This window comes from Watersipora subatra, chromosome 7 (genome assembly GCF_963576615.1).
Source record: "Watersipora subatra chromosome 7, tzWatSuba1.1, whole genome shotgun sequence".
Lineage (NCBI taxonomy): Eukaryota > Metazoa > Bryozoa > Gymnolaemata > Cheilostomatida > Watersiporidae > Watersipora > Watersipora subatra.
The window spans coordinates 48,867,495-48,889,798 of record NC_088714.1 but is presented as its reverse complement, the minus strand read 5'-3'; the positions used below and the strand labels follow the sequence as shown (position 1 = coordinate 48,889,798).

Here is a 22,304-nt window from a genome sequence, read left to right as displayed (position 1 = left end):
AGCAACATTGCTGTGTAAGAGAGAGAGGTTAGACACGAATAGACTGAGCAATGCCAAGATACAAACCTTTTTGGCATTGCTAAGTAGCTCCTTGCGAGCGCTTAGCCGAGCTTTGGCTGCCTTAGATATGTCCTTCTTGACAATAGTATGCCAGAGCTTCTTTCGCCTCGCCAAAAGCACTTCAGCTGTTGGTGGCTTCTTCGTTTTGGTTCCTTTCGCCGCAGCAGTCACAACTGAAGCCTCTACACTCTGTTGATCACCCTCATTGCAGTGGGACTAAACAACACGAGTAGTGCTCATCTTACGGCAATAAGAGCAATTTCTCTGTTTTACCAAGGCACTGACAAATAATTTATCATGGAAGTTGAAGCAATCAATGCCCATACAATGAAGCGAAAGTTCTAAATGGCAGTTTAAAACATGAGCTAACAACTCCGTACACACTTACCGATTCAGTTTCCTCAGCCTCGGCATCTTTGTAAAACTTGCTCTTGATATTGGACGACTTGTTCAATGGTCTCTTTTTACTACACTGCTGTGTTGGCTCCACCTCTGAATCGCTAACTGGTTTAGGAAAGGCACCTTGGCCAAGCACCCCATATGTGTACTGCTTGAATTCATTTCGCTGCAAATTATGCAAACACATTTTCTTCTTTATTCACCTAGACAAATGGCGCATCTCAAAGAATAGCCAATGACACACCAGATAACCTACTCAGACCTCAAATTTATAAGCTAACAATTACATATTGATATTCAATGATTTACATGGTGTTGATGAGAACTAAATAAGAGTCCATTCCTATGCCTTGCACAGCTTTTAAGCCTAATGCTCAAATAATAGCACTCACAGCATTCGGTTGCATATAAGAGAACATCTTCTGACACTTCCGGAGCTGTTGGTGCTCTTTGAGCATGAACTTGAAGCGAGCTTCTGTGATTGGTTCATCATCCTCTTCCGCTGACGAGTCAGAGTCACTCAGCAACATGTCCTGTAAGAGTCATAGAATGCGTCTAGTTGTAAGCACCCAGTGAATGTATAAAGCTCATAATAAATACGCCTTACTATTTCCCTATTGTGTAAGCTGTATCTCATCTTGGTAAAACAGACTGTTCCCTTAATATCTTACGATTTTCATAATACCAAAAAAGTAATATCACGTTTACGAATGTTTAGACTACAGCAGGCGTAGAAAATATACCAAACATGACGCACCCGTATCCACTTTTTCTTGTACTTGAGATTGTCAATAACATAGAGCGTCTGTCTCATCAGCTTCTTTTCTGAAACACCAAGCATAATTCATGCACTGCTAATACCAAGAGAATTAATCTCTGAGATGTTTGTTCATAGAGCTGTTATTTGACAATAGTTCCTAGCCGATACCTAGCAACCAAAGGCGTTAAAACTAGCGACTAAATATTTGCAGTCTCACTTTTTACCTGTGACGCTGGTTTGCACAAGAGTGCAAGGTCTCCCACGGTCTCTCTTGGCTTTCACTTTAGTTGGTTTGAAGCGTTTAATGAAGTTTACGTCTGCTACGTCTCTAAACATAACCAAAAATGATTGATAAGCAATGCAGCTAAACTGTTCAGAAATTTGAAATCAACCATTGTTGTTTAATGATGTTGTCTGCAAGTGGCAATGCATGTAACCAACTGCTGCTAAATATTATTTCTATTACAACAAACATTCTCTGTAGGTTTAATAATACTACCACTTTTTTCAGTAATGTGATAATTTCTCCTACTTTGCGCCGTGGTGTAGAAGACGGGCTTACATTTAAAATCTATCCCTGAAATGATAATTTCTACAAAATAAAGACGACTGTTTTTAGCATATAAGCAATAATTTCAACAGTTCAGAACACAAACTGTTTCCTACACTTTCGCAATTACAATACATGTAAGTACATGTCCTTGTAAATGTGATATACTCACATAGTACATTGCAAATACAATACTGAAATGCGAAAGAGATATAAGAGAAATAAAAAGTGAAGAATGAAAAATGGAAAGTCAGCGTTAAATATTTTGAGCTGATCAATTTCAAGAAGCAAAATGATGGAAAGCACTTATAGACGATTATCTGTGGATGAAAGAAAAGCGATGATGAAATTCCATTCAATAGTGGTCTTGAACTATTCTTAGTAGCTGCTCTAATTTTATCGTTGACTTTAACCAGCTTGTTGCTAAGTGACATGTTCATATCGATGAACTTTATGCTGCCATTCACGCCTTAGCAACAAGATCGACAATGCATTACTTTATGTATACAGTTTGAGGCGACCAAAAACCTATATTACAATGAACTACTCTGTAACATCTATGCAGGTAAAGGCTCGCAAACAAATGTAGACATACTGTTCTTCGTCTGACATGTCGACTGCTTTCACCATTCGCTCAGTAGCCTTGATTAGGCCATCTAGGTTTAGGGTCTTTTCTAAGCGTTGCACATGCAAAGGTTTATACTGCATGATGGAATAACTGTGTTCATTCATGACTTGAGCCGGTTCAGGGATATCCTCCTCATCGGCCATCTAAATTTTGAGAGCAAAGTAAATGCATACTTAGCTGTGCCGCCATATAATCATAACTGCATGTTAGTAAGCTAGCTAACAAAACCATGATGCACGCGATTTGGTGGGAGCACATGCATACTTTAAACCATGGGATTGTCGATAGAGGTGTTTTTACATCATATTAGAACAAAATTTGTGTGTGACATCGCTGAATCCAGACGGAGTACAAGGGAGCCAACCATCTAGCAATTTATGTAATTCATCAAGTTAAACAAGAAGTTATATCGTTTATGACGCACCAATGTCTAAGAGGATCATCAAAACCACGCCAATTTAAAAATAGAAGTTGAGCACCTATAAATGGTCTTTACTCGTTGCAGAAAATTAGAGTCATTTAGTGTTGCATATCTTATCGCGCATTTACTTAAATTAGGGGAAATACCTTTTAAATGGTTCAACGCAACAATTTGGTTCGAAAAATGACTTACTCTTTCATGAATAGTGGGCTTGGGCACCCAGTCGGTGTAAACAAAGGCTAAAACGGCGTCGTTTCTTCAATTTTCTATCGCAGCTGCAAAGGCGGGAGTGTCCATTAGCTGTGCACAGCCAAACAACCACAATGAAAAAGAACTTCATTATGGCTAGGTCTCGGGTATTATCGCACATTCTCGTAGCCATGACACCATTATAATATTTCGTTTTTAGCATGCTTTTCTTGTTAAAAGTCGCCATTTTTTATTAAAGAATTATTTTAATTAAACTGCAACAATTACATTTGCAAATATAAAATTATTTCTGCAAATTAAAATTGTTATATTTAGCAAGCGTTCTGGGGCTCATAACTGATGACCGAGGGTGCTCTATATTTAATTCCGCGTAGCCATATCTGAAAATTTTATTGGCTTTAGAGCCGCCATAGCCAATGCTGATTGGCTAAATCAAAAAAGTTCACAGTTTGACCTTTGTTAGCCTCAGCTTTAATCATAACCAATTACTAATCAAAAATTGTTTAGTAAATTGTTATTCACGCTTTAGAACCTGCGCTAGCCATGAGCACATGAGCCTGAATGTTCATGACTTGGACATAGTACCACTATAGTTACAATGACCCAGTATAGTTACACACCCAGATGTGGTGTATTACCTAAGTGGCAGACCTTTATCTGTAGTAGACAGTTTTAAATACCTCGGAGTTTTTATATCAAATGATTTTAATTGGGATTTACATATAGACTCAATCATATCTAAGGCAAGTCAGCGATTGGGAATGATGAAGCATGTTTTGTTTGATGCGCCGATGAGGGTTAGAAGGGTTGCATATCTCACTCTGTGTAGACCAATATTGGAATATGCGAGTGAAGTATGGGACCCTCATTTGATGCGACAGGTAGCATCATTGGAGGCAGTTCAGAGAAGGGCGGTTAGGTTTATATCTGGTTTGAAAGGTAGGCAGAGTGTTACAGAGGCAAGAATTTTTATAGATCTAGAACTTTTAGAACTAAGACGCAAACATGCAAGAATGTCTCTCATGCTAAAGATTTTATCTGACGACTGCCATGAATCTCTTATCGAAAGTTTTAACCAAATACAAAATGTTCTTCACAGTCATGAAACAAGACTGGTTACGGGGGGTGCTCCTTCAGCTGTGTGTGCAAACACCGGGTTTTATATGAATAGTTTTTTACCTAGAACATCGCGCAACTTGCGCGGCTTACCATAATTTTATGTTTTTATTGACTATTTTTAAATAAAGTTCTCAACGGCCTTCTTTTGCCCGATTTCGGGATTTACGGGTTCTTAAAACACCTAGACCTAGACCTAGACTGTTGCTGTCGATGAGAAGAGATCTCGTGGCATTTCTACTTATTCACATATACTGGTATACTACGATTTTAGTAAACAACACAAAGGAGTAGTTTTTATTTATTGTACGTCAAGTTCAGCAGCAGTAAGTGTTAACTTGTACTAATAATTGTGCGATTGCCGAGTTTACACAACGAACGAGTGATCATGCTTTTTATTTAGATGACTGCATAATTGGAGTATCACCAATAAAACTGTTTGATATATCTAAGAAAATACAACGAAAACTGGAGAGTCGTTGTGCCCTAAGCATTTAAAACGTTATACTTTCTCATGCCAGAAAAATCATTTAAATGCTAGTTTAATTACTAAGTTCATAGTATTTTGTGACACAATAGAGGTTATTAATTGCCCTTCTACAATATACTCTTTTTACAGTGTTTTCCTCTGTCTCTAAATCAAATAGTTATACATACGGAATAATACCTTCTATGTTGCAGTCTATTCTGTTGCAAAAGTAGCAATTATCATATAGAAAAGGTAATTGAAAGCTTTAGCTGTGATCAAAAATTATTATTTTGAAAAATAAACCACTGCAACAACTTTTAATATTGGTGAAGTGAACGTAACTGCAAACATGACAATGCTAAGTGCAGATACAAACATTTTGTTTATGTGTTGCAATACGAACAATATATTTTTATGATATATATCAAATTCATATACTATATATATAGAGAAATTAAAAATATGTTAGCAATATAGTTTTAATGAATAAAAACTATTTAATTTTATTCACGGGTGAGGAACATTGTGCTTCAAAATGCTTAATGTCATCTAACAATGTCAGTATTTATATGTATTTTTGTTTTTCTGAATAGAGAGTCACTCAGTAACATTTTATTTCCTCAGATTTAATTTGGTGGTAGGAGTTATCACCAAATAGAGAGAGGGAGAGAGAGAGAGAGAAATTTAATTGTCGTTTACTATGTGTAGAGGATGAGTAATCAATACTATCATTACATTGTTGGCTTCTTTTGTAATTTTTAATGAGCGTCATAATTTATGCTTCGTTGAGACAGGCTTTTACGTTATGTCTGTATGGTTAAGCAAGTTACAAAATTATTTGTAAAGTTTCAATTCTCTCCGTAGGCCTATGTTAAAACTATTGTATGTTTGACACAATATTCCCATAAGAATAGTCAGTAATTCATTTAATTCACTCCACTGCTCAAAGAATATACAATAGTCTCTTAGTTTACACTGCAGGTGTAAACTAAGAGATTATTGTATTACACCAAATAACAATTATACACCATTAAAACAAATGTGGTTTATTAAAGATTAAATTAAGATTAAGATAAATTATTATTTATTTCCAAACAAATTAATAAAGTAGTATCTTATCGAAAGAAGTTGTATTTGTTACTTTTGAGACCGGTGGATAAATGTAATGGAAAAAAATGGCGCTATTTAGGTAATAGTGATGATAAAGGTACTGTACCTACTTTAACTTGGACTAGATTCAAGTTATGCAAGATCACGTCAAAGTAATCGATCTTATTTTTGTTTCACTAATTTTGTAAACTTATGTTTTATATTTTTGCATTCTGCCTCTTCGTTTTCATAAATAACTTGAACATAATATGTTGGAATTACTTTGTATGTATAGACAAATATTTGCTGATGTTTTGCATTGCATTTTGGAAATTTGATATGATAAATTAGTGGTAGCGAGGTTCTACTGTATTCAGTTCTGTATTTGTAATTACAGTCAAACCTTTGACGCCTGAAGTGGGTTCATGCCGATATTTCCTTGGTATGTGAATAAATTCTGCTATTACGTTATGTACATTGTTTTATTTGTTACTTCTATAAATTGTTAGATAAGTACTTCAAGGAATTACATATGTCACTGTTATATGAAACTATAAGAAAGCTAAATGTAAAAGCTAGATTAATAAGGTATTGATAAGGTAATGACCAGTGCTAGGATGTTTTATGTTAGTACATCCTATTAGAGATACGAACTGAAATGAACGATCATCAATCCTCAAGTTTCATCAATCCTCAAGTTTGATGATTGAGAAAGGGAAAAAAGTATGCATGATAGCTTACCCCATTTTGTAGAAGATATAATTTAGAATGGATTATTTTCATGTTGTAATCTTTTAAAAATAAAACACATAAATCTCTCTCATACTCTGGCCCAGTGAGAGAGAGAGAGTAACTCCCTCTAAGATCATCATTGCGCTAGTAGCCTTTGAAGTTTGCTGTTTTCTCGCTACATTTTGTGAAGAGTGAAAGTACAAACTGGTAAGCGGCCACGACTCGCAAATTGTGTAATAAACTTAAAGGTTGACTTGCAACAAAATTCACATTACAGTTATTTAGTATTAAAAGGTTCGCCATGTCTTACTCTTCCGTTGTTTGCAAAATATGTGGAAATGTGATTACAAGCTCCTAAAAGCTCAAAAACTTATTGTTATAACCCATCTTGTCAAAACAATACGTTGAGTTGAGGCATCAAAGTAAAGGGATAACCAACCTTTGTGATGGCTGCGATTAACTGTTTTTTTAGCTTTTAAGAGCTTGTAATCACATTTCCACATATTTTGCACCTACAACACAGCAGAGTAAGACATGGTGAATATTTTGATACCAAATAACTGTAATGTGAATTTTGTTGCAAGTCAACCTTTAAGAAAGTCTGAACATCATAGGTTGACAATTGCTCTGTATGTAATTGCGTCGTATGTAATTGCGTCGTATGTAATTGCGTCATATGTAATTGCGTCGTATGTAATTGCGTCGTATGTAATTGCGTCGTATGTAATTGCGTCGTATGTAATTGCGTCGTATGTAATTGCGTCGTATGTAATTGCGTCGTGTGTTGGAAAATTGGTTTATAGGAGTGAGAGAAAGTCATTATTTTACAAAAACAAAGTCAGGTACTGTCGAACATAGTATTAACGTTAAAGATGTGTTTGATGAGATGATCACTACGTTTTGATTCTGGTCTTACAGGGAATGCGACCATGCAATGCTAGAGACTAGGTGGGAGAGCTGTTGCCTGTTGGTGGGCTTTCCGGATACATGGCTCACAGTAATATTTCTCTCCTTGGACTCGATTGGATCCTGATTTTCTCATGGATAGCCTTTTTGCTGTGGTCTGCTGTTTTAGTGTTCTATCTAATCTCTATTGCATACAGGTGAGTGAAATTGGTTATAGCTGTCGTACACATTAACATAGGTTATGGTAAACATTGTAGCTCAGTCTTCAAGTCTTTTGAAAAGGTTTGCTGGAAAATATTCTCATTGGTAGCCTAGTTAGTTGCATTAATGCGATAGGCTACAGTTGGTTTCAAATGAAAGCTTTAAAATTTGTGCTAAAAATTCTAAGCATAGCATGGCTTGTGACAACAGTAGCAGGTGATTAATATTATGGTGATGGTAAGTTTGGCTTACCGATCCTTTGCTTTACAGTTAGCTAAAGCGCAAACGTCATTTGTCTGCTGGAGGCAAGGAGCATATATCAATATGTATATATAATATATATATATATATATCTGTACATATCAAATATAGATAGATAGATATATATGTATGACATATACAATATATTTATCAAGTATATATAATATACATATTTATCTATCAGTATATATAGAACTATAGAACAGACAAACTTTTGTCTGTTTGTTTGCCCTCTATGCATTCTGAAACCAGTAAACGAATTTGGACCAAACTTTCACAGGACAAGTTCCATAGTTCCAGAGATGATCGTAGGATATATAGTTCTAGGTTGTTTGGCTAGTGGCCTCTAGGGCCATAAACACACCATTATAGTATGTATTTCAATGTTTCCGCTGCAACATAAATTATAGTTGTCAGATATAAATGAAACATTTGTGGTTAAACTGGGTGGTAGGCCCTCTGGTGGTTAAATCTTATTATTCAAAGTATAATTTAGGTCACAGTTGTAGAATTTGAGTAAAATCTTTAAAAGGAAACTTCTATAGGGAAGGTTTAAACATATTGAGGAGTAATATGGACTGGGCTAGAGGCGCTCTGAAGACTTGGAACCTATTAGTTCACAGTAATCGTTATAACTTAGGCTACAGTCATTTGATTTGTGCCAGTAATTGTAGAATATGGTTTGATTGATATTTAATAGTAGAAAACTAAGCCACATACGAATTTCATTTCTTAGATGGGACCTCGGGGTCTTTTTAAAGGTTTATTAATTATGGACAATGCTTTGGACACCCGCGAATTTGCTTCATTTTATTTGAATGCGATATACCATAGTCGGAAGCCTCGATAGTCAGAATGTAATCATGGTGCGCCTTCGGGTTATGATGACCCTGTTATACGATTTTTACCTGCTATGATATAGAACACGATGATTTTTCACCTTTTCCATACACAATATCTTTCCTCCATACTTTATTGACCAAAAGTCCTCTTGAAATTCAAGATCGACAGTCGGTGTGCTGATGACGTTGGAATAACAATTATGCTGCTCGCCAAAATCTCTTTAACAATGAATGAAAGACATGCGATGCTCAATCTCGCTCAGTTCAACGTTATTAGTTATTATTATTACTTTTATTAGTTATTGTGGAAATGGAACCGGAAACAGGAGATGAAATTTTAGCAATGAAAAATTTGAACCTCAGTAAAATAGTTAAAAATACATACTAAAACATAGCCTTAAGTAGTATGTGTTTAGTAAGCTAAATTCGTTCAAATTAAATTCAATGTTTATGTTATGCGTCTGCCTCGAAGGTAAGTACTTCCTATGGTACTTACTGCACATACTTCATTATAATGTTGCATTTTATTGCAGATCATAACCACTAAATGCACTAAAGTTTCTGTAGGTAGCCATAATTACTAACATTAACTTAGTATTTTGTTTGTGGTTCTTAATATGTATTGTACAGTACAGCACGTATATTAAATTTTGATGATTTCACTAGGGGGTGTTTGCATTAGATATTTACTATGGATTTCTATACCCCTCTATACAATATTTCTGCCTTACAATGCCTACACTGGAGCGAATTAAAATCGTATGGCGAGGGTCCACTGTACCGTTGCACTGGTTCAAATGATGGTATTATACATACATGGCATACAGCTATTTTAGGAAATACTAGTTTCTCTAATATAAAGGACGTTCATTCTTGGCATCCCTCATAGGGTATTAGTCACTAACCTAGAGTGCTGTAAATTGCTGGTGTATGCTTGCGGGCTAGAACGCTTGAATACCTGTGTGTGAATCTGTGAGAATCTTGAGGGGTTGTATGTATATGGTTGCTTAAAGGTTAGGGGCACAGGCACTCCATCTTCTGTGAGTTTATGGATAAAACCTTTATATAAGACTTAGTCTGCCATTTTGTCAGGCATTTCAAAAAATCATTCATATTGGTCATATGTGAACAACCTTTTGATAAAATAATTTAGTTTATCGTAAAGGGTTGTTACATTTATATCAACATATCACTTGTTTCCACATATCTGCTTGTCTATAATAATAGATGAGCTTTTACGCGACGTGGTTTTGCTGCTACGGTTACCAGAAAAAATGCGTCTTGTTTACGAATAGTCTAAGGGAAGTCCCTTACTCTTAGCGGGCAAATATTTTATCCCCTCGCTTTAGTATTTCCGCAATCATTAAAACTGACATCACTTGTGAGATTGAAAGTTAGCGTTTTCTGTGTTCTTTAAATATTAGTGAAAATTATTTCTTTCTTAAACATTCTTTTTCAGCATTATCTTCAAATTAAAATGATTTGGCCTCATTTAACTTATTTGCACTGGAATAGTTCATTATCTGTGAATGTTTCAGATTGTCTTCTGGCATTAAACAAATGCTTAGCTTATCGAGATCTATCGCATATTTGTAATAATTGCGGTTTTGTAAAACCTACGTAATCAAAAAACATATGGTATCAGTAATTCACAAGTATGACATTTATGGTTCTGTCGTCTATGAAATGTGGCCATCAAATGTTAAGCCGCTAGTCGATTAGCCTATCTGAAACCTCTCGTGTCTATCATCTGATCTCAGCTTATTTTATAGTACTCCCTTGGTGTGCTATACAAAACCATCATTACATCTGGCCTTTACTAAAATGTTACTTTGTTAGCACTCTTCACGTTTGTATGTAATTGTTGTTCTGGCCTCTAACGAATGGCGTTATCAACCGAGTGCCTTTCTACTAAACCGAAATTAAGTATTACATATATGCGGTTGCAACTAGGATTATCTTTAGTCAAGTCATTACTTTGCGATGGTATTGAAAATCTTTGGATTAACTTTTTTGCAAGGCCATGTGGCGGTTGAAATGTTGAGCTTACACAATACACTGTCAGTATTTATAGTCATGTATCGCCCTAGACACCGTGTGTATCCTTTTGTTATCCTATACATGGTATACATAATGAAGCATATTTATACTTAACTCCATCCATAGTTAGTCAGAATGTATTAACGATAATGGAAATGAATGCTTTAGGTCATTATGACTATGCGTGATAATGCTCTGGGCCTTTGCAACATAAATGTCATGTTTAATTCATAATTACCCCTGTTTACTTCTTAGCTCTTAGTCTAATTATAGATATTTTTTTCACTGCCAGCAGAAAATGGGAATTTTGGTTCAGTGCTTGATTTTACGACGGTGCTTTAATGATACTACTGTAATGTGTGAAATAGAACGCACTCTTAGGTTGGAAAACTAAAGTTCTCATGTACAACATTGTTACTCATTGTGAGACAATAGCTGTAAATTATATATTAAATTAATCCTCATTTTGTCCTGATTCAAATATGTAAACCAAACAGCTGTAAAATTATGTTTTCCAATGACTATGTAGGCTAACTTTTGAACATTTCATTCTTTTAATGATTCAAGTCGTATACATGTACAATAATAACATATAATTTATAGCACTCACTCAATTCACTATGATTAACAATGTTAGAGGTTGACTTGCAACAAAATTCACATTACCGTTATTTGATATGAAAAGATTCACCATGTCTTACTCTCCTGTGTTGTAGGTGCAAAATATGTGGAAAGGTGATTACAAGCTTTTAAAAGCTCAAAAACGAACGAAAGAAAATCGCAGCCACTCGAGACTGCCGTAGTTTGGATTCCCTTTCCAAAACGGCTCAAATGTGATGTATTTGTGAGAGATGGTTTCTGTTTACACTTTCTTGCACCTTTATTCGTCGAAATATTTTCACAATTATACTTCACACAATCAATAAAACCATGTCTATTGTTCTTACGCATCTGTTTTATCGTCATCGTAATGCTGTCACTTTTAGCAGTGATATCTTATAACTTACCGTAAAAATTCGTTTAATTTTTTAGCCTTAGCTCGAATGAGTACATATCATTGTCTGATAATCATGACGAGCATGTTGGTCACTTGTGATAATCGAAAAATGCTGCAGAAATTATTTGCGAAGTATTTGGTCACATGATCAGATTGCGACTTGCCGATTAGACCAGGCCGAAACAAAACTGTAAAGTAGCGAGCATCTATATTTGATACGGGGTTTTCTGTAAAACCCGAAGTGCTTGTCATAAACTAGTGCTACGATAAGTTTTATATTGAGCTTTGTATTGGCCTTTCAATTCACGTGAGAACACACGCGACAAGAGGATAACCAAATTTCGTGGTTACATCATCAAAATAAAGAGATTCCAATCTACGGCGGCTTTTCATTTTTGAGCTTTTAAGAGCTTGTAATCACATTTCCACATATTTGGCTCTTACAACACAACAGAGTAAGACATGGTGAATCTTTTGATACCAAATAACTGTAATGTGAATTTTGTTGCAAGTCAACCTTTAAAGAAAGTAATATTAGTTTTGCAACTTAGGGGTCCGGTTTATTTTTAATACCACTCTCAGTAGTCTGGTACTTCTTAGTATATTAAGTAATACTGTCAGCTTAAATACTGTAGTTTAACAGATAGCCCTTAGCTGCATCATACCATTTAGTATATAATGTAAAAATACTGTAAAGATACTGTACATACTGTAAAGATACAGTATATACTGTATCTTTACAGTATGTACTGTAAAGATACAGTATAAGTATATACTGTAAAAATACCGTATATACTGTAAAGACACAGTATATACTGTAAAGTTACAGTATATACTGTAACTTTACAGTATATACTGTAAAGAGATATATATAGATATATATATATATATGTATATATATGTATATATATATATGTATATATATGTATATATATATATGTATATATATGTATATATATGTATATATATATATGTATATATATATATAAATATATAGGTAGTTCGTGTTTTTACAGCAAGCTGCACTTGCACAGACCTCTCAAGGAGGATGCAGAGAAGGGACTGGACATGCCTGGTGTATCAATAGTCAAACCTCTGAACGGTCTCGCTGACCCAAATCTGGTTGACAATTTGACAACATATTTCACGTTAAATTATCCTAAGGTGAGATCTGCTGTACCGTGTCCTTGACCCAATAAGACATATGGCATCATACAGTATGACATATGGCATCATATATTGACCGATTTACAGCGTTGAGGTTGGCCACTCACTTTGTCAGTAAAGTTTGATGGTTGGTAATTGAAGAGCTCTGTGAATAAAGTCAAGTAAACAAATGTAGATACAATTTTAGAGACTTGAAAACAATACTTTCATGGAAACTATTCATTGAAATGACTATAAAAAATCTCTATACATATAAGATTAACATGTCAAAATAGCTTCAAAAACATGCTTCAAAGTTGAAACTCAATTTTTATAAAATATAACAGATACTTTTAGTATGATGCCATTTTATGGGGTTTTTTAAACAAATAAATAGCAATTAGCAGCACACCTCTACTGTATGCTCAGCTGGATTTTTTGTTGTTTTGGAAATGGTTTGCTGAGCGGTGACTGGTGTGTTTACCAATAGCACACAACAGGTTTTAGAACTCCGTCCACACACGGGGTACATCGTAGTAAAGGGCGCACAGCTGATTTTTTAGAAAGTTGTAGACTTTTAAGTTAGCCAATTTTGCAGAATTTATGGTAAATTCAGAAACTAATAAATTGTGGAGCGTATGTTCCAGTTATTAACTTGTTCTGGTTATGTATCACTGTAGGTTGGTATTTCAATAATACTTTAGCTTGCGTGTAACAGTTTGTATTTGTCAAACCAGAAAAATAATTACAAAGATTTGTCTAGAATCCAAAGCAGCTATTGCTAACTTTTAATTTGAAATTTGTGTCTTTATTATCCAAAGGATCTTTAGAAGTATTGATATTGTAGATACTGTTTTAAAAAATTTAAAAAACTTTCAAGGAAACCTTTTATTCTAGAAGTCAGGGTTGGAAAAAATCATGATTTCTTTTAACTAAAAAAATCGGCCTTTTTAGCTAAAAAGTCAGATCTTTTGATTTAAATCAGATTTTTAATATTTAAATCAAATTTTTTGAAAACATATATTACCAGCTTTTTTCTCATAACCGCTAATATAATATTATTTTATTTTATTGAAGTGTGCCACATGGAAACATTATCAACATAACATAACAACTTTGCATCACTTTAATTTATTAAAAGTTATTTTTATTTTAATTTTTACCAAGTTGTGCAGTTCATAGTCACAGTAGACCCTCTATAAGTACCATTTTTTTAGAGTCAGTCTTTGAGATGGGAAAGTTCTGAAGAAAATATGTCAAACATGATATTTTAGGATGATTTTAATCATTTGATTTAAATCAGCCATCCCTGCTAGAAGTGATTATTTGATATCGACGATCTGTCTGTTAAATTAACGAGTCAAAAACAGTGTTTCAAAGTCATAACCTCAATTTATCTTAAATATGACGGAGGCCTTCCGTATTTAGCTTTTTAATTGCTTCTGTTTACATGTTTCGTCTTAGAAATAGGGCAGCCACTTGTATGGATTTGTCAAACATTCTAGAAATGATCAAATTCTCAGTTTTTGTATTTTTTGCCTCCTAAGGACAAATCTAATTGTGATGATGACCAAGATTGGTGCACCATTATGTTGCAGTACGAGCTACTATTCTGCATACAAGATAGCGAGGATCATGAATTAATAAAGGTTCTCAACGGGCTCTTTGCCAAGTATCCACAAGTCGATGCTAAATTATTCAAAGGTTTGTCAATTCTAGCGCATACCTTATGGCAATCCTGGCAGGAAATTTGTGTTCCTTTCCTGTAAAACAGGCGCACCCTGCATTATATGGAAATTTCTAGCATAGTTGTTTTCTATTTTGTAGGGTATGCCAGTGTGCTATTTGGCTTTTATCAGTAGAGAAGTTTGAATCAAAATTTGAGTTTTTGAGATCGTCTTTCACTAATTTTAAAATTAACGAGACATCCAGTTTGTCTCATTTTTATTATTCTTATGTGATCATCTATATATGAATCTAAAAGTTTGTCAGTCTGTGCTTCTGTCTGTCTAGATTTAGCGGGGATAGTTTTAAAGGTTGACTTGGAACAAAATTCACATTACAGTCATTTGGTGTCAAAAGATTCACCATGTCTTACTCTGTTATGTTGTAGGTGCAAAATATGTGGAAATGTGATTACAAGTTCTTAATAGCTCAAAAACGAGCAGTTAATCGCAGCCATGGCAAAAACGAGGTAGATTAGAATCCTTTTCCAAAACGGCTCAAATGGGACGTAGCTGAACAAGATGGCTTCTATCTACGGCAGTTTCGTGATGGCGGCGATTAACTGTTCGGTTTTGAGCTTTTAAGAGCTTGTAATCACATTTCCACATATTTTGCACCTACAACACAACAGAGTAAGACATGGTGAATCTTTTGATATCAAATAACTGTAATGTGAATTTTGTTACAAGTCAACCTTTAAACTTACCAAAGTCTTCTGCCTAGTTCGATATTGTTATAACTTCTCAGGGCCACCGCGCTCCGAGTATAACTATCCATCTTTTTTTTATGTCATCACCCTGTTTGCACATGCACTCGTCCACGAAAAAGCTGCCATCTTTGTAGAAAACGATCGTCATTCTCTTGATTAATAGTATTTTTCGGTGTTGTTTTGGTAATAGAATAAAAAATTTGCAAGCAAAAGCATTGTTTGCAATAGTTATTTCCAGAAGCTTCGTGTTTTTAACGATAAAAGTTTTCCATAAAGATGGCCGCCAGCGATAGAATGACGTCACAAAAAAATGAAGGTATGTAACAGGAAACTCCGAGAGACATGTCAGCTTGGCGCTCACCATCGAGCGTGCCATACGAGATGAGAAGATTTGTGTGATGCTTCTGTTTGGTGCCAGCCATATGTCACCTACCAGAATGGCGCTCGCTCTGTGAGCAAGTGACGCAGTTTTTGTTTCGTGCTTCTGCTCTTTAACCTGTGAGACAGTTTTTTTGATATCCGCTTTCCATTTTTTATTCATACTTATTCCTGAAAGACAGGATATTAGTCGCAGTAGCATTAAAATAGTGACCTTCATCTATTACAATAGAACACAATCTAAAGTATATTTATGTTTTTTACATTGAAAACATATTAACATTTAATTAAAATCTAGTTAAAAATTTTCTAGCAACTTGCTCAAAGTAAGATTTCTTATTTATTATTTTGTTAGAGATTTGCTAATTGCCCTGGTATCAGCAGTATATGCCAATTTCAGTTGTTCTTTTTGCTTAGTTTAAAAAGTCTCCTGCAGTCGATCGTTTCGGCAATTACTGTCTTATGGTTCAGTCTTATCGCTGACTTTCATGCAGCTCTTACCATCCGTTAGTGCTAGTTCCCTCTTTACTCTGCTAAATCTTCATACAAGTTTGGAAAGTAGATTGATAAAAGGCTACCTTTGCTCATTTCTTATTCCAGAGATTGCAAGACCATTTAACGCTGTCTCATAACAGCTAATTTAGTGCAATTACCTGTGAGCAACATGCACTAAGAATTGAAAACAAACAGTATCGTCTAAATAGTTGCCGACGTCTCAGAGCTCCTCAGGCTCCTCCCTATCGATTTAGCTTGCCCCTCATGCAAAGCCTCTTGTTAGCATATTACAAACAGTCATACTCAAACCCAGCTGTGGTTACCATATACTGGTTTACAGGCGGAGTGCTGAGCACACAATGCTATAGATAAGCTCCTATCAGCTGTATCCTTGCTCATGCAGTTGCCCTCTCAATCTTATCATTAGGTTTGACTGGTAAACACTTTTGTCAACACAACAAACCGCTTGGTTTTGTGGACCGGAATATATTCATGATCCTTATCATGACAAGCCTTCAGTATGTAGGAGTTTACCGTTTTAATAAACTAGTTCAGAGAACTAAGGTGTTTATCTGAAAACACACGTCAATATAAATCACAAAATGGTTTGGCTACGCAGACGCTCAATCAAGCTCGCATATGATTTCGAGCTGGAATACATGGATTCCTGCATGATAAAATGTTTCATGCTTTCTTCCTGAATATTATTACTAGCATCGAGGCTGGTTCATACTATATTGCCATATGTCGGCATTGTCCTCTCAGCTATTATTGAATCATTTGTCGACTATGTGCATCGTCAACTGATGGATACTGACGGATACGTCGAGAAAGAATGCAGCGGTCAAACTTTCCTGATTGTTCACCGAGCATCCACAACACTATGCGCAATGAGCACCACATAAGCGATGATGATTGGCTGTCGCGGGTTGCTCGGTTTATATTTCCTTTCATGACAGTTGCTGCGGTACTAGTATTTCATCATTTCTGGGACCACATTGTATAATGAGAACGCTATATCACAGACTATTTGCTCATGTAAACGCAGATGGTTTTGTGATAGTGTGAACACTGTTATTACCGACGATCACCGAAGTATTGTCTGATTATAGATATTTACTTCGCTGCTAGTAGAAAATGGGAATTTTGGGTCAGTGCTTGATTTTACGACGGTACTTTGATGATACTACTGTAATGTGTGAAATAAAACGCACTCTTAGGTTGGAAATCTAAAGTTCTCATTTACCACATTGTTACTCATAGTGAATTCAGTCAATAACCATACGATGATCAGTGTGAACCAGTCTTTAGTCACATGATCAATAATCTATCTAAGATCAATCAAATTGTTTAGTAGTTGAAATTGGGGAGTTTCAACTCACATTAAACAAGAATCCATTTTTTAAATTGGTTCCAGTATCCTTGGAGAAATCATTACAAATGTTATTAAAATTTTTAAAAAATTAAAAATAAATTTAAATAATATGAAAAATATAAAGAATTTTAAAATTTGAGAGGTGTTTCTACCGCTGACAAACTTAACTTAGGAGGTGAGGGTACAGTCAGACCTCTACATCAGCGCTTCTCTATTTGCTTTCATCGATGAACCCTCTACGACTGATCAGGGCAAGATCGAACCCCCTTGTTTGGAGTGAAGTAAAAATGGCATAATGAAAAACAGGCATGCTCAGAATTTATGAAAACTATATGATATTTAAAGGTCATTCTAATAGGAGTCTAACATTTTTTTCATGTAAAACAATTAAAAAAAAACACGTTTTATTGTCTTTAACTTTTTCTTGCCTCTTCCCTGCTATTATTTTATCAAAGTGTGGTCCCTTGTGGGTGAAATGTGCAGATCATTTTCAGGGTCGATGCTGTTATGATATTTATTTTTTATAAATCCGACTGCCGCAAAAAGATTTTTGGTTACCTCATCATGCGAACTGCTGACCTGTTAGCCATACCTTCTCTAGATAAAATAAAATATCTGTATCAAAATAGGATTACTTGAATTTTAATAATAATTTTGTGCCATTGCATAACCTAATATTACAAAGTCCCTGTTTTTGGGTTTCCATGAAGTCCTCTGACTAATCAATTATCAATGGTAGCAACAAGAATAGATATTCAGCGCTAACCCGGTCGCGATCACTCAGTTTGAATCTCAATCGTACCTGATGATAGTTCACGCTAGTTTATAATAGCAAGTCTGATGAGACTGCTCTGGAGCCTTGCAAAGACAAAAGTACCGTTTTTCAATTTAGTCAGCGTGACCACCATTGCGTATTTATTAAAAGGATTGAGATGACCATTTTATATTCGTATGTAAACAAGCAGTGTTAATTGTGTCGCTGTTCATGACACAACTTTGGTTCACCAAAAGTCGAAACCTTGGAATGTTTTTGAAAATGTTGCCATGTCCTGATATCATGCCAGCAAAGATCAATAAGAATTGGAGCGATAGAATCATTGCGGTGCAATTTGAAAGGTCGGTCCTATCGTGAAAATGTACTACTTGAAAAATATCTGCCCTGAGTTATTGATCCGATAGTTACCAAAACATAGTCGTTATATTGCGAAACTATAAGTTGGTTGATTTAAAGTTTCAGGTAACAAATTGACAAGGTTGTGGTTATCAAGTGCCAGGGCCCAACAAACGTTTCTGTTTTACGTTTTTGCCGATCAATTTGTGAACATTATGGACCTTATTTTTGCCATGAGTAGGCTAATAGGAAATTATTGTATGCTCATACCTTGATAAAAAAGTGCAGTATTTGAAGGTAGTAAGTAATGCAAATTTCTTTTTTTTTCTGCTGGTTTTGGTCGCTTCAGCGATGCCACTGAATTTATAAAATGCCGTAAAACCTCTAATTAAATGCCATGGCGCTCTATTTTAGAGTTCAATTAGAGGTTTTATTGTAGTTATTTTCCCATCTAAAAATTGGTTTTGTAGTTTCACTTGGCTCATCATAACAAAATTATTGAAAGTTTTGTCACAAAATACACCTTGCTGTGAGTTAACTGTGTAAAGAGGTTGAAGAGGACTTGAAACATGTCAGTGATAATGAAACTTATTCATGAGTCTCTTCTGCTTTCTCTAAAACATCACCTTTTTGAGATGAGAGAGTGTGAAATAAAAACTATTTACTCAGAGTTTTTTTTTCATTCCATTCTGTAAACTTACAGCTTCAAAATGATATTACTAATTATTTTATTATTATTAAATATATTATTAAAAAATTATTATTAAAAAATAATTGTGCCATTATAAGTGCTGTCGTAGTCGATGGAAAGTTGTTATTACAAACTAGGAGCAGGAAACCTGTTTGTATATACAAGAAAACAGGGCAAAAAAACAGCAAAAGAGGAAAAAAGAAAACAACAAAGTTATTCACAAAGACTTAAGTTTTAAGGTTTTCATAGAAACCAGTGCATATATACTGAACTCCTGAAGATTACCTAAATGCAATTTAATTTATCACATAGATGAGATTTTCATTAGATAGTACTGACAGCCTATGATGACTAGCGATTAGTATTGGCTTAAAAGTGTTACAATGATCTGGCTCGAAATTTTTTCTCGCTAAAGAAATCGAAATTTAACTTATCGCATCCAATATAATCAGAAGGCATTAAAATTTGAGTTCATAATGGAAATTTAAGGAAGATATTTCAGAAAAAATATTTAATATTTGGGTTAATCTGAAGTCTAAAATACAAGTTTTCAAGTTTTTGTCATTAGCCAATTAAATGTTTACCCTATCACTTTGTGATGCTACAGGTATTAAGGTTATCTCTAGCTTGTCTAGTCATCCACTGGCTAGTTACTTGTCATAGGTTAGTTATCACTAGTTTGGTTAATTCTTGCACTGATGTGAGATTCTGTTGTAACGCACTGAAGCATTATCCAACTCTAACCCGGTGAATTTATGTTGACATACACTTGTATGAGGTTTGTCTTTCGACTGTTTAATCTTAGCATGTATCTAGGCTACACCTAGAGCAACATTTTTAGCGCAGTACATGGGTAGGTGAAGGTCATCACAACGATTGCTTCTCATTTTGTTTATTACTGGATATTACTGGAAGCAGGTCAAAAATTTTCTTTTGTTGAAAGGCAGCAACAGCAAAGCATCGATGTGTGCGTTTTGTAAACATAAGAAATCTGGTTTTGCAATAGTTTTTAATACTGTGCTGGAAACATGCTTGCATATGTGAAGCTTCAGACATAATTATTGTCATACTTACAGTCTATGTAGCGTATTGTTAGTTTGATCAACCTGAAGACTTCAGACAACGGGAAATACGATAATAATCTGCCATTTTTATGCGATGCTTTTGTAGAGCTTCGTTCAAAGAGGTTGGGACAGCAACAATGATTTGGCATTTTTGACAAATCTAGAAGTGGGTTTGGTATAAATCCAAGCACGAAGAAGCTATTGTGGTATAAGATTATTAAAGCTAATACCCTTGCAGTCTTTTGTGCTGACAGAGATTTTGCCATTAACACGCAAAGAATAAGTACGTGTACAAGTATACTGAAATCCTAAAAAGCAATGGTTGGTGAAGATGGTTCTATACCGGGTGGCCAAGGTGAATATTGCCAGTTTGACGACCAAAAAGCTAAAAGACGTTTAACTGAAAAGTCAAGGAAACTGCTACAAGTTGCCCACCCTCAGTACTCAATAAGCGCCGGGTTATTTATTGATCCAATCTCGGTTTTGAAGCAATCTTTTTGCCCAACCTACAGACGGACTTGCAGATGGACAGACACTGCTCTTGTTAGAGTAAATATTTAACTGATATGCACCTTTATGCACCAGTACTACTCTAAATATCAGTGTGTTGCAATCAATTCATACTTTTGGCATACCCTGCTAAGGAAGTATATTTATACTAAAGATAGATGGACAACATGTCCACGCATTTAAAGATTGGTTCAAACTATAATACTGTTATCTCAGCCACAATACTTCGGTAATAATACGATCGTCGATGATAACAATGTTCATGCTAACACAAACCCATCCGCATTTGCATCAGCAAATATTCCGTGACGTAGTGTTCTCATTTCTATTAGAAACATCTTTTTGCGTGCTAGAATCAAATAGTAGTCCCGCAACAATTATCATAAACGGAAATAAATAAATCACGCTATCTTGCTAAATTCTACAGGCGGTCGTCGATGCTCGCCAAAATATCGGGAAAGTTTAACAGCTCCAAATATTTCCGAGGTACCTGCGTTGCTCGGTCGATGCTATCAGTTTACGGTTCACATAATTGACAATGAGCGATGAAAGGAAACGCCCACAAACGACGATATAGTGGGAACCAGCCTTAACTGGCAATGCAAGTCTGCTTGTTGTTCCACTACATGAACATTTACTATGTAACAACACGACATATGTGTAATAGTAATGGCTGTAAACTGATTCTTATGTTTTTCAGGAGCTCAAAATGTAGGAGTGAATCCAAAGGTGAACAATATGATGAACGGTTACGAGGCAGCACAATACCCACTCTTTCTCATCTCAGATGCTGGTGTAAGGAGTAAGTGTTCTGTCTTACTTCTAGGGCTAGGTGAAGGCCGCGGCAGGCAGCATAAAGCTCCCTGAAGTAATTTATGGGACGTAAGGAAACCCGAGCTCAGTTGCCTTCGCATCGATTATAAAGCTTGAGATAACTCAGGATTATATTACATACTGAAGTTAAACTTGAATATCCTTATATATTTGTTATAGTTGCTAAACACTCTCTCTATTTGCTGTTTCCTTGATGTGCCTGATGGCAAGTTTGTATCAATCTGCAAGTCATCCGCATCTTGGAAAAGGGAAAAAACTGCAAGTCAATCGAGTTTTGTTACTTACAATTCTTTATCGAATGTTTCATCGTGCGAATAATAGAAAAGGCAATTGTGAATGATGCGTGAGAAAATGCCACCTAGGCTATTCCATTCTTAACACTTTCACACTTTGTTGGTTTTTATTTCGACTTCAGCATATCCGAACGTTCTAATGTTCCAAATGTCGCTAAGCGTGACAAAAACTGCGTCGCTAATTATTGACTTATGGCCTAGAATTCTTACTTTTTTAACAAAGTGCCGGCGTTAATCCACTTTTTGTGAATGTCCATTGCAACACTTATCGCACAATAACACAATGTGCGCA

General features: G+C 35.3%; 2 protein-coding genes across 3 annotated transcripts in view; one reads left to right on the top strand and one right to left on the bottom strand.

The window, feature by feature from the left end:
* The window catches only part of LOC137401080 (chromatin-remodeling ATPase INO80-like), a 33,312-nt gene extending 30,193 nt beyond the window's left edge, over positions 1–3,119 (bottom strand). For both annotated transcript variants that reach the window (XM_068087431.1, XM_068087432.1), the window contains exons 1-7: positions 3,011–3,119; positions 2,365–2,540; positions 1,444–1,547; positions 1,217–1,284; positions 852–992; positions 449–625; positions 67–276 (exon numbers count right to left, since the gene is read on the bottom strand). In XM_068087431.1, the coding sequence (XP_067943532.1) occupies positions 67–276; positions 449–625; positions 852–992; positions 1,217–1,284; positions 1,444–1,547; positions 2,365–2,540 (876 nt within the window). In that variant the 5' untranslated portion in view covers positions 3,011–3,119. The remainder of the gene's footprint in view (positions 1–66; positions 277–448; positions 626–851; positions 993–1,216; positions 1,285–1,443; positions 1,548–2,364; positions 2,541–3,010) is intronic.
* A 1,229-nt stretch (positions 3,120–4,348) lies between these two features.
* The window catches only part of LOC137399235 (ceramide glucosyltransferase-like), a 40,484-nt gene continuing 22,528 nt past the window's right edge, over positions 4,349–22,304 (top strand). The window contains exons 1-6 of the mRNA XM_068085251.1: positions 4,349–4,470; positions 6,100–6,144; positions 7,353–7,537; positions 12,698–12,845; positions 14,426–14,531; positions 21,586–21,687. Of these exons, the coding sequence (XP_067941352.1) occupies positions 7,422–7,537; positions 12,698–12,845; positions 14,426–14,531; positions 21,586–21,687 (472 nt within the window). The 5' untranslated portion in view covers positions 4,349–4,470; positions 6,100–6,144; positions 7,353–7,421. The remainder of the gene's footprint in view (positions 4,471–6,099; positions 6,145–7,352; positions 7,538–12,697; positions 12,846–14,425; positions 14,532–21,585; positions 21,688–22,304) is intronic.